The sequence below is a fragment of the Microcaecilia unicolor genome, chromosome 10, assembly GCF_901765095.1.
Source record: "Microcaecilia unicolor chromosome 10, aMicUni1.1, whole genome shotgun sequence".
NCBI classification, from domain to species: Eukaryota; Metazoa; Chordata; class Amphibia; order Gymnophiona; family Siphonopidae; genus Microcaecilia; species Microcaecilia unicolor.
The window spans coordinates 198,349,404-198,363,008 of record NC_044040.1 but is presented as its reverse complement, the minus strand read 5'-3'; the positions used below and the strand labels follow the sequence as shown (position 1 = coordinate 198,363,008).

The following is a 13,605-nucleotide window of genomic DNA, read 5'->3' as shown; positions in this document are numbered from 1 at the left end:
AGGTGCCTGATGCAGCGGTGGGGCAGGTGGCGACAGCGGGGGGGGTGTCAAATGTAGATGGGGCCAGGGCGTAATCTGTGGGGGGGGGGGGGGGGCCCATGCCCCCATGTAGCTACACCCCTGGTTTTAGAATGAACAAGTAGAAGAATTTAACATTCACATTTACTGCAGGCCTGAGAATCAGGCATACAAACTAAAATCTGGAAGCTTTTGATCAAAATGTAACACTTTCAGGGGAGGGGGCCGGAGGAATTTATCAATGCTATGTTCCCGGTTAAAAAAAGTAGCTTAGGGCCTAATATTCAGAAAATGCTGAGCTCCTCAATTTATGTTGCGAAGTTTGCCTCCTAAACTTATGTCCTATTTTCAGCAGAAAATTCATCTTAATTTAGGAGCTTAAGAATTATGCTCAGAGATGTAGGGCTGCCATTCACATGCCTAAATTCATAAGCCTAATTTATGAACCTATAGCTGAAAATCAGTGCTAATTCTTTTCACCACCCTAAATCTGCCCCATTACAACCTACGTTTTATGCTCCTAAGTTTAGGGCTCCTTTTACTAAGAAGCAGTAAGCCCAGCGTGAGCTTACCGCTCGTCATACAGGAAGCAACCTGGCGGTACTTCCCACCCCAAGTGAGCCATCGTTGGTAATCGGGAAGTGCCACGCGCTGCCCAGTTACTGCCGGGTTAATGCGGGAGCCCTTACCGCCATCTCAATGGGTGGTGGTGGTAAAGTCTCCCCACCCGAAATGGCCACACAGCAAGTGCTTTATTTGCCACACAGCCATTTCCTGCAGGAAGGCGAGACTTCCCTTTTATGAGCTGCGGTAAAAGGGGGCCTCGGCGCCTTTATAAAACACGCGCCAATGCCAGCGCTGGCTCCCTTTTGCCACAGCTTGGTAAAAGGGGCCCTTAGTAAAATTCTGAGTAAAAATTCACACACTCAACCCTTGTACATTTTCAAAGAGGCCAATTTAAGAGCATAACTCTCAAAGCTGAGAGCATAAATCCTTTAAATATTGGGCCCTTACTATTTATGTAATGTTAATATTTTGCACCTGTACAAAATTCTGTGGGAAGGAAAAATATATGCAGAGGAGTAAATCTCTACCTATCACATCAATCCTTGAAAACATCTCCTCCCTAACGAGATATCGCACATTCCAGTCACCCAGCTTTGAACCATTTCTACCTTTCTCCCCTGCAATAAAGCTACCTCTCCTCAGATCTCCACCTCCAACAGCTCTCAGATGAAGGAGTCTCTGTGCCCTGGAGCAGCACTTCTGAACATCTGTCTGTGAGTAAATTATCTGTGATGTATTCAAATAAAGAGGCTTCATAAAAATAACAGAGACTCCAGGTGTGACTGTGTGCCAAGGTTATACTCTAAGATACTGAGACTTTACCGCACCCCAAAGCTGGCATGCCATATCTACAGGGTAGGAAAAGTTACACAGGCAGAATATGGCTAACCATTTACTCACAGGGCTCAGGATATTTGTAAAACTGAAGTCTAAAAGAACATCAACTTTTACCCTAAATATAACAGGAAATTAAACCACCACTACAATGCTTCTCTCATATTAAGATGTTTTACTATTTTGTGTTGACAGCAGGGGCGTATCTGCGTGGGGCCATGGGGGCCTGGGCCCCCGCAGATTTAGCCCTGGATCCCCCTACCACCAACAACCCTCCCCCGCCATCGCCTGGGCTACCTTTGCTGGTGGGGGACCCCAACCCCCGCCAGCCGAGGTCCGCTTCCTCCTCCTGCTGCTGCTTTTAAAAATATTCATTCAGCTGGCGGGGGACCCCAACCCCCGCCAGCTGAGCCGAGGTCTTTTGAGTTCTTCTTCGCCCTCCATGTCCGGGCTGTTCAAAGGAGCTGCTGAATCCGGTTTCAGAGTCTGACGTCGCTGCATGTTGTACATGCAGGACGTCCTGCACGTACAACGTGCAGCGACGTCAGACTCCGAACTGGACTCAGCAGCTCCTTTGATCAGCATGGTCGGACACGGAGGACGAAGAAGAACTAGGAAATCCGACTGCAACGTTTGCATTTCAACGCAGAAGGACGGGAGGGGGTGGAGCGGAGAAAGAAAGAAAGCTGAAATTTTTTTTTTGCTTTCGCGTTGCACAAAGTTTAGACTACTTCGGTGAAAAGCCAAGCTACAAAAAGAAAAGGTAGGCTCCGAACCAGTATCTGAAGTTTGGCGGTGGGGGGAGGGGCTATAATGTGCCCCCTCACTCTGGCTCTGGCCCCCCCTACCACTGAACTTCAGATACGCCCCTGGTTGACAGTAGCATACTGTGTCCTTCCCATTATTTCAGTCAGTGCTAATTCATGGATCGAACTTACCTTCCATTGTAAGGTTAAAGTGCTCTTTGACCGGTGGGATAGTTTGGGTGGGAAGGGGCATTCTGGCGCACAGCTGTGAGTGGTAAAACTGACAGGCTCAGAACAGGATCCCTTGACTAAGTTATACATCGCGTAAACCCTACAAACCAAAGCAAACAAAGACAAGTTACGGACACCACTACGTTGATCTAGTCGTTATCTTCATTTTCCATCACTGTCCTTTTTCTGACATCTCTGCAATAGCATCTCTGCTCCTGGACAAGTTATATCCCCAAGCTGCAGGCTTTAACCCCCCCCCCCCCCCCCACCACACACACACACACACCAAACACAGTATAAACTAATGGTCCCTTGAAAGGTTAAGCAAAACTGGAGCACCTGAAAATATCACAGCATCAACAGAGCAACACAGGAAATAACAGACAATTTAATTGCATGGTTTGGCAACTGGTTTAAAAAAAAAACTATGCACAGTGAATCTAAAAAGATAATCAGATATAAATAAAATGCATTTCGTTGTCCAACCAATTATAGCTGTAATCCAGAGGTTTTTATTAATCAGCAAATGGGACAAGGGGTAGACAGGTCCACAGCTACACAAGAAATAATGTTTGACTGTTACTGTGTGTTACTACAGCCAAGGCCCAACAGAGGCAGAAGGCCGTGAGGACTTGAGTCAGAGACTTGAAAGGAAGGGATAAATGATTTGATCTCAAAGCATCCTTAGACAAAGAGGTTCCTGGGAGACATGAGAGGAGAGAGGAGGAGACTTCAGGAGAAACTGGGTTGGGGTGTAGAATCAAAGGAAGACTTTTGGATGTTGTCGTTTTGGCGCTGTCATTTGGGCACTGCAGTTAGGGTACCGGACTTTTAGATGCAACACTTTTGGATGCTGGACTTTTCAGCGTCCAATGGCAGCATCAAAAATTCCTGTTTCTACTTCTCCCCGCATCGATCTCCGGTACATGTCGGTGGAGGCTGCTTCAGACGGGGGTCCTTGGAGCAGAAGGGTGATGTGGGCTGCCCCAGGCAGTGCCTGTGAGGGAGGTGGTTTTTCAGGAGGCCTGTTCCATCCTCCCTCACAGGCAGGGGCAGCCCGCATCTCCTTTTTGTGCCAAGACCCCTGGTCGAAGGAACGAGCAGCCAACCTACGCTAGTATTCCGGCCCTGCTTTCCACTGACCAGTACTGGAGGTCAGTATATGGGAGAAGTAGAAAGAGGAAATTTTGATGCTGTTGTTTGGGCGTCCAAAGGTCCAGTGCTCAACGGCAGTCCCTAAAAGTCACGGGCGCCCTAACGATGGGACCCAAAGCTCCTCATCCAAGTTTCTGAACCTAGACCAGTCCTCCACTGGTAAATAAGCTTCAGGCGCCCATGATTTTAGGCACTGCCATTTTGAGCACTTGAGCACCCTGGGGGTAAATTAACGTCAAAAGGTCTTTATGAACAAAATAATCCTTTTTAAAATTACCCTTTATTTCTCCTGTTGACTGCGCCCTTAGTTTTACCGTAGGCCAGTAGCGTAGCAGGAACTTCTTACAGGGGGTGTGTTGCGCTCTGCCACCCCCACCCTAAACTCCTTGTGGCGCCTTCACCTGGCAATGGCACTCGTAGGCTGCCTGTGCCCTTGAGGGAGTGGGACGGTTCAGGGCGCAAGTTCCGGATCAGGCCGCAGGCATGGGGTGCGTATGCCACAATGCACTTACCCTAAATATGCCACTGCTGTAGGCAAATTCGAACCTCCTCAGGCCAATGGGCATTTTTCAATAGTCTTGCAGGGTCTACGCTACAAGACTGCAAGTTACAGCACCTCCGTCAACTCCCTCACACCTCCCAGAGCAGGAAACACTTCTATTCTCTTCCAGTACTGGGCTACAAATTAATGGGCAGCCAAACGTCCTGGATGGGTTAAGAAAACCAGCCTGCTTCTCGTCTGAAGAGAGAATGATTACTCTCTCGTATTCCACATTTAACAGAAATAAACTGTGAGATTTGCTGGAGCCCAGACCGACTCCATGGCAATAAATGAGATAAAAGGATCTGGAGCTGGTATTAGGTGTAACAACGCTATTCTTAAGTTCAGTGCAAAGGTGTCCGATACACTCAGGAAGACTTAACAGGTGAAAATTGTCCCAAATGATGTGTCTTCCTTTTGTCTAGAAACCAAAAGAAAACCAATACACCAGTGCAGACACAGGTCATTCCATATTGCTGTGTTATTAAGGATAAAAGGACAGGATGGAACTGTGAAGTCTGTGATTAAACTGTGCAGCAACGAAGTCTAAAATGACGGACAAACTCTTTCTAAAAATAATGTCAAATAAATTGCTTCTAAAAGAGAAACATGCACAACAATAGTCTTTCAGTGAAGAACGAGGCTCCTTCGTGTCTACGAGACCCTGTTGAAGAGTATATTCCGGAATGTTCTGCCAACAAACTGCTGTTGGCTATTCCTTCTTCAAGATGGTCTACTCAAAATCAGGCTTCAGCATTATTAGCAATCAGGCATGTAAATGTGAATCCCCCCCCCCCCCCCCCACCAGAGAAAGAGCATAAAACGAAATAAAACACATAGCTTCAGTAGGTCAATATTAAAGCAAATCATGGCATAGCAGGAGGTTCCTGTGCCCCCAGGGTCTTGACAAAGTCATGGGCCATTGTAAGGGTGTCTAATATATGCCAGCGACCCAAATGGAACCAATGGCATAGCTACGTGAGGCCATGGGGTCTCAGGTCCCCCAAATTTTCTCTGGGCCCCTGGTTTTGCTGGTGGGGGTCCCCATCCCCCGCTGATCTCCGGCGCCACCGCTTTGCCTGCCCTACTTTCTCTTTCCCTCACGTCCTGCACGCTCCTTTTAGTGAATTTGAGTGTGCAGGACATGAGGGGGAAAAGCGAGCAGGGCAGGCAATGTGGCGGCACCAGAGACCGGTGCTAGACAAAGGCTTCAGCTGGTGGGATTGGGGATCCCCGCCAGCCAAGGTATTTGCGGCAGGGCGAAAAGGTGGCAGGGGGCGGCAGCCAAAAATGTGCCCCCTCCACCTTGGGCTCTGGCCCCCTTCCAACGTGAGGTCTGGCTACGCCCCTGAATGGAACACTTATTTGTGTGCATAGTGGTGTAAAGGCTCGCAAGTGTTCCATGAAAGCTGGGAAGCAGTCCTGGAGAATACAGACTTGGATGTCTTTAAACTGTAGAGCATCCCTTTTGGCTTTGTAGGTGTGAAGCAGTGTTATTTTAGGGGGTCTAACTGTAAACCTTGACTATTACTGCCCTGGGTCGAATCTGCCCCTCCTGCCGTCTCCCAAGCCGATGAGCCCTCTCCAAACGGAGCGGGCCAGTGACATCAGGTAAGGGCAGATCCTTAGCCAGCCAGTCCTCCAGGACTGGAATTAAGCGGGCATCAGATACCGTTTCGGGGATTCCATTGAAGCACAAATTATCCTTGTGGGAGTGGTTTCCCAGGTCTTCAAGATTCACAGGCTGCATGCATAGCTGCTCCCGCTGGGGCTCCCTCTCCCCTGCCGTCGCTATTTTGCGAGACCCCTGTTGTGGATACTCATGTCGCCAACTCTCCCGTTCTTTGGGAAGTATCCACCAGAAGAGCCTCTAGATTAGTCATCTGCCCCGAAAGTTGAGCCAGACAGGGGTTAAGGGCTTGGACTACGGCAGCGGTAAGAACAGAAATGTGATCTGTAGTGAGCGGTAAAACCCGCTCTCCACTGTCCTCTGCCATGTTGTCTTGGGGCGGCTTTTTGGGGGGTTTTTTTCTCCAGGCCTTCTGTCCGGTTTAGCACTCGTTATAGCTCCAGAGCAGGTTATATATTTGTCCATAGATTGAGGGAAGACAGTCAAGGAGAGAAAATCCAAAAAGATCTCCAAAAGAGTGGTAAGTAGCAAAGATGTAGGACGGAGGAGGGGGTGGGGGGCCTCAGAAGCAGAAGAAAATGCGTCTGCCTGCTCCCTACTGCATCACAGTAACATAGTATATGACGACAGATAAAAACCCATGAGGGTCTTTTTCTGCCGTCATGTACTATGTTAGCAGGATGTATTAAAATTCTTCGAGATGTTTCACTTTCAATATGATTGACAGGTTAGAGAAAACCTTAAGTGGAGGTGGAGCATCATGACTCACCTGACATGATAGTCCGTGGCTGGCCTTAGGTCTTTCAGGCTGCATTCCAATTCTTCCCCACTGCAAAGAAAATCAGACTTTAGAAAAATGAACAGCAAATAAGGATATTCACCCAACGGAAGCGGATTCGATTTAAGCTGCCGAAGACCATTTATTTATTTATTTATTTAGATTTTGCTCACACCTTTTTCAGTAGTAGCTCAAGGTGAGTTACATTCAGGTACACAGGATATTTCTTTGTCTTAAGGTGTTCTCTAAAACAACGGACAATGTTACACACAGTTATTCTGACCGAACACTGGATAGACATAGCAAGTCTGTAAAAGGACAAATGAAGAATTGAAACTCTTCGCTGGTTTTGGAGGTCATATAAGGAAAATTGAGTAAAGCGACAAAAATGTGCGTGTCCAGGTTGTATTTTATAACGGCATGTTTGCGGGCCAAATCTGTTATAGAACACTAGCATAAGTATCGAGTTACCCGTCCAACTTTAGGCGTGGCCACTTACATGTCTGGTAGGTGTAAATGGTTGCACCTACATGTGGCAGTCGAGGGGCCCTTTTACTAAGCCGTGTGTTTACGCGCGCCCAAATGGGGTTACCGCCCGACTACCGCGTGGCTCTTGTGGTGATTTCATTTTTGGCGCCCGTCTGATACTCGCGTCTGAAAAATATTTTTTCTTTACGGACGCGCGCCAAGTGGCATTTGACGCGCGTAGGTCATTACCGCCCGGATTCTTTACCGCTAGGTCAATGGCTGGCGATAAGGTCTCAGATCCAAAATGAATGCGCAGCAATTTTGATTTTGCCGCACGTCCATTTTTAGCAAAAAAAAAAAGGGCCTTTTTCACAGGCATGCTGAAAAATGGATTGGCGCGTGCCCAAAACCAGCGCCTACACTACCGTAAGCCATTTTTCAGCGCACCTTAGCAAAAGGACCCCTGAGTGTGTAAATGCGGGAATTGGATAAAGCGTGACCAGGCCCTGCCCATGCCTCTTTCAGGTGAATGCCGCCTTTGCAGTTACGCTTGAGAAAACTTAGGCGCTCGGTTATGGAGTAGCATCTAAGTGCATTTTTGCACCTAACTGCCATTTTGGCACTTAACTACCATTATCTGCCATCATTGCACCTACAGTTAGGCACCTAAAATTGCCACCTTACTCATGGCGCCCTATGTAGAATTACCCCCCTACCAGATAAAGTATAAATTTATCCTAAAGTCATGCTTGCCGGGATTATGGTGAAGCCTTCATATTACACTGGTTTCTGTTTCATTCAAGGTGGTTACTTATTTATTTAAAAATGTATAATCTGCTTACAACTAAGCAGAGCATAGTTCAAAAAAACATGCATAATAAAAGAAAATAACGCAACAGACTGTTCACCATCAAATCAACACCATGACAGGAAACTCAACCCCACTCAACGAATAGTTAAGCTCTGGAACTCTTTGCCGGAGGATGTGTTAACAACGGTTAAAAAAAAGTTTGGACAAATTCCTGGAGGAAAAGTCCATACATTACCACTCAACTCTGGAAGGCACTACCGAAGACCATAAAAACAATGAACGACCTAACAAACTTCCGAAAACGAATGAAAACTGACTGAAAGCCCACCTCTTTAACATTGCTTTTGACTCGTAACCACTTGCCTCCACCTACCCTCCTCTCTTCCTTCCCGTTCACATTAATTGATTTGATTTGCTTACTTTATTTTTTGTCTATTAGATTGTAAGCTCTTTGAGCAGGGACTGTCTTTCTTCAATGTTTGTGCAGCGCTGCGTACGCCTTGTAGCGCTATAGAAATGCTAAATAGTAGTAGTAGTAGTAGAAAACTGACCTATTCAAGAAGGCATACCAGAACGATTCTTCCTAAATACCAGACAACTAGACATCACACGAACTAGACAAAACCAAACTCTTTATACTTGATAGACTACCTCGTTGCTACCAATATAAGCTACGCAATAAGCACTACCACTTTACATCTTATGCTGGAAATGTTCTTCTATAGTTGACTATTTAACTTATGTTATAACCTATACTATCAAGCAGGAACTTCTATGTAATACCACCTTGTATTCCACTTTACCATGAACGTGCCTTAATGCAATATCATTTGTAATTTCTTCACCCGGTAATGGCGATCGCCATTACGGCATAATGTAAGCCACATTGAGCCTGCAAATTGGTGAGAAATTGTGGGATACAAATGCTACAAATAATAACAATACTCAGTCTGCTACTAAAACAGGCATGGGAAGCAACTGCTTGCCCTGGGATTTGTAGCATAGAATGTTGCTACTCTTTGAGATTCTGCATGGAATCTTGTTGCTCTTTAGGATTCCAGAATCTTGCTATTCTTTGGGGTTCTACATGGAATGTCGCTACTCCTTGAGATTCTGCATGGAATCTTGTTGCTCTTTAGGATTCCAGAATCTTGCTATTCTTTGGGGTTCTACATGGAATGTTTCCATGATTTGGGTTTCTGCCAGGTACTTGTGACCTGGCTTGACCACAGTTTGGAAAACAGGATACTGGGCTAGATGGACCACTGGTCTGACCCAGCATGGCTACTCATGTTCATATTTTAACACAAAAATGTGTTTTTAAGTGTTTCTTAAACTGCTTCACTCTCCCACATAATTTCAAATAACCAGGCAAAGCGTTCCAAAGCACAGGTCCTGCAACACAGAACGCTGTTGCACGCGTCTCAGCATATTTTACGGACATTAATCTATCAGTTGAAACCTGCATAGATGTTTCAGATCATAAAGCCCTTGCTGATAAACACAAATCACTTGTCTAAAATACCATGGGATGGAGGAGTAAAGAATCTGATGAATAATCCTCACGATCTTATACTGTACCCAATAAATTACTGGCAGCCAGTGTAATCGTTTCAGCAAAGGAGATTCATGCTCAAATCTCGACGAATCAAGTATCAATCTAGCTGCAGCATTCTGAATTGTCTCTAATGCTTGCTTCTGTTTTGTTTTTCACTGATTTATGCATTGTTTGTGCTGTTTGGTAAGACAACCTAGGTAAAGCACCGTATTAATGGCAAAACTAATAGTTCTTCACTCACAGCTGTAATTGCATTACTTAGCTTAATTTGAGGATTGCATGAAAATGGGGAAAACAGCCCACTCTCCCTCCATGCCCTTGTTCTGTGCTTTTGATGTGAATTACTAGAACAAAGCTAGAAGACACGGGAGCTGTATCTTTGCCACAAAAATGTGACGTCCGTTGTTTCAATGTAGTAAATTTAAAACGAATCGGAGAAAATGTTTCTTCACTCAACGTGTAATTAAACTCTGGAATTCGTTGCCAGAGAATGTGGTAAAGGCGGTTAGCTTAGCAGAGTTTAAAAAAGGTTTGGACCGCTTCCTAAAGGAAAAGTCCATAGACCATTATTAAATGGACTTGGGGAAAATCCACTATTTCTGGGGATAAGCAATATAAAATGTTTTGTACTTTTCTGGGATCTTGCCGGGTATTTGTGACCTGGATTGGCCACTGTTGGAAACAGGATGCTGGGCTTGATGGACCTTTGGTCTTTCCCAGTATGGCAATACTTATGTACTTCATCTGTACAGATTGAAGACTGAGAGGTGGATGCAGAAAGCTAACGCAGGCAGAAGCGCATGGTTACCGAGAGGTCCACGCACACATTACTGGGTGCACAATGCAGAAAGAGGTTCATGTAGAAGTTAGCTCATGAGATACACATTAGTGTACATCATATTAAGATATAGAGTAATGCCATAAGATTTGGTTGCATCTCCTCTTTCCATAGAGCATGGTCGCTGCTAGACAACTATGTGACTTGTGAAGGGAATTAGCTCTCTAAAGTAAGTTGCACATACTGTCCTGTTTTATTTTTATCAGCTCACTGACCTGTATGTGTTTTTTGTTTTGTTTATTTATTTGTAGCATTTGTATCCCACATTTTCCCACCAATTTGCAGGCTCAATGTGGCTTACATTTGCCGTAATGGCAGTTGCCATTTCCGGGTAATAGAATTACAAATGGTATTGCGTTAAGATGCATACATACATGGCAACAAATATGGAACATAACATTAAAGGAACGATCATGGTATATGTATACACCATGTGCATCCATACATGGTAAGGAAGAATAAATTATGGTATTGCATGAAGGTTCCTGAGTAATAAATTGGATTTTAACATACATTAGGTCATCGACTATAGAGAGACCTTGTTCAACTTAAGGTTTAAAGTGGTATTGCTTGATCATTAATATCAGAGAGGTTAATCAGTCATTTGGTAAGAATTCAGTTTTGTATAGATCGTGTATCGTGTTGTTGTCTAGGTGTTTTTTTTTCTTCATTGTTCCATATTATATGCTGTTATATGTTTTTATAAATATTATGTTGCTTTAAAATCAATAAATAAAGTTTTAAAAAAAGATATAGGATAATGAAGCTATTAGTTGCCACAATGTGAAGAAGTATACAGAAGGGTTTAAGGTGAGCAAAATGCAAGAAATTTACATCAGGTCTGAGGAGGTGAAGAAGGGTTAGTTATGGGGATTTAATGCCAGTTTTGTTATTTTTCTCTGAGACCCGACTTGATTCTCCCGCCCTTCCCCTGACACATGAAACACCCCTCTGACCCAACTTTAAAAAAATAAATCTCCGATAGTCTAGTGTTTCCCCTTCCTTCCCCAACCTAGTGGCTTCTGGACCCGACCCATTCCTACCCCAACAAATGAAATGTCCTGGTAGTCTAGAGGCCCTCCCAACATTAAAAAGTCCCTTCCTTAACCTCCCAACCATCCCCACTCACTTAAAAAAGTCAAAAGCCAGGAGCGATGGTCATTCACTCCTGCCTCCGAAGCGGCAGTCATTCAAAACGGTGGCACCTGACCCTATAACAGTGCATTCCAGTTCACCACCAGTGATTAGTCTAATAGGTCATTAGGGACTGGATAGTAGAGGAAGGACAAGGCTCCACTCCAGAGAGGACCCTATTATCCACAAACTCTGCCCGCCAGGGTACAAGATCAACCCCAAAAAAAGAGGTGGAGGAATAGCCGTGCTACATAAATCTTTCTTCAGGATGGAAACTATGGCCTAGATGCACTAATCGATCGTTAGAGCCCTTCCCTTACCGATTCCCTTAGCGAATCGGTAAGGAACGGGCATGCATCAAGGAATAGGAATGCAAATGGGCTGCTCGTTGTAGCTCACTTGCATTCTCTATTCCGTTTTTGCCCCCGATTTTTAAAAAACATTTTAATAGTTTTTCCAATCCCGCGCAGCCCCAACAAAAGGTACAGACCTCTCGTTAGATTTTCCAGCGTTTTGGCAATCGGAAAAGGTTAGTGCATCTCATTACAATGGGGTTTCTACACAATTTGCTCATCTGCATTCCGTTTTCATTAGCTGCTACCGTCTTCGGAAAAAAAGTCTTTACTGCATGCCAGGGTTTACTGCTTGCTCGTTAATGGCTCTTTAAGGGCTAGTTAAGTTTAGTGAATCTGGCCCTATGTCCAAACTCATAACCCCACAATTAGAAATAGCCATCCTCGAAGGGATCACTTAACTGTTACAATAGACACAGTAACCTGGCATTCGAAAAACAGGCGACCAACGTTCCAAATGATGTGGAACCTCAAGTGCATCAGAGGCTAGTTTCTGAAAGAGGTATTCCACATCATAGTCCAAACGTTGGTCCTTGCACATGCAGATTACTGCAATGGAGTATACGCAGGCTGCAAGGAACAAATCCTAAAAAAAAACAAAAAACTACAAACAGCGCAAAACACCACTGCTAGACTGATCTAAGGCAAAAAAAAGGTTTAAGAGAGTGAGCCCACTATTACAAAGCCTACACTGGCTCCCAATCAAGGCACGCATAGACTTTAAGATGTGCACTCTAACCTATAGGATAATCTACAGCCTTGCCTTCCGAATATATTTATTTTATTTTTATTTATTTAGATTTTGCTCACACATAGTAACATAGTAGATGACGGCAGAAAAAGACCTGCACGGTCCATCCAGTCTGCCCAACAAGATGAACTCATGTGTATACCTTACCTTGATTTGTACCTGTCTTTTTCAGGGCACAGACCGTATAAGTCTGCCCAGCACTATCCCCACCTCCCAACCACCCGCCCCCCACCACCGGCTCTGGCACAAACCGAATAAGTCTGCCCAGCACTATTCCCCGCCTCCCACCACCGAATCTGGCACAGACCGTATAAGTCTGCCCACTACTATCTTCGCCTTCCAACCACCAACCACCAACCCCTCTTCCCCCCACCGGCTCCACCACCCAATTTCGTCTAAGCTTCTGAGGATCCATTCCTTCTGAACAGGATTCCTTTATGTTTATCCCACACATGTTTGAATTCCGTTACCGTTTTCATCTCCACCACCTCCTGTGGGAGGGCATTCCAAGCATCCACCACTCTTCTCTGTCAAAAAATAATTCCTGACATCTTTTTTGAGCCTGCCTCCCTTCAATCTTATTTCAGCAGTAGCTCAAGGTGAGTTACATTCAGGAATGACCTCATTAACCTACCGCTATGAAACATAAGCCTGGAAACGAGAAACTACCTTACCCTCTACTACCCCAAATGTCAGGGCCTGAGATACAAATCAGTCTACAAGTCAGAAATCTTATACTTCTGCAATGAAGAGCTGAAACAGGCTTCCCAAGGATATAAGACGCATAAACAATTACTTGATCTTCCGCAAAAGACCTAAAAGCATTCTTTTTTTTATTTTTTATTTATAACCATTTGAATTTTCACAAGCGATAAAACAACTTGCCAGAAATACAGCGAAAGTAATATATAGGAATTATTTCAGTCAGGAAATTCTATTCTCTTCCTTAGACCACTAAATAGGGAGAGTGAAACAAGACAAGGAGATCAATTAAACAGTAAACAGAAAAAAAAAATGTGGTATTAACCTGATTATCCCCAGATATTACTTGTCTAATTCAATATTCCACATTGATCATCTGGTTGGCTTCTTCAAGGCCAATACGGTGTATAGTCAAATCATCTATATACATAAAACTCACCCTCAATGTTCTATTTGCACTGACGTCACTGAAGCCAGGTTCGTAAGTTCG

At 44.7% G+C, this 13,605-nt stretch overlaps 1 protein-coding gene across 2 annotated transcripts in view; it reads right to left on the bottom strand.

Annotated features, from left to right (window-relative positions):
• FNDC3B (fibronectin type III domain containing 3B) overlaps positions 1-13,605 on the bottom strand; it is a 549,281-nt gene that overhangs the window by 118,625 nt on the left and 417,051 nt on the right. For both annotated transcript variants that reach the window (XM_030216206.1, XM_030216207.1), the window contains exons 9-10: positions 6,492-6,551; positions 2,358-2,496 (exon numbers count right to left, since the gene is read on the bottom strand). In XM_030216206.1, the coding sequence (XP_030072066.1) occupies positions 2,358-2,496; positions 6,492-6,551 (199 nt within the window). The remainder of the gene's footprint in view (positions 1-2,357; positions 2,497-6,491; positions 6,552-13,605) is intronic.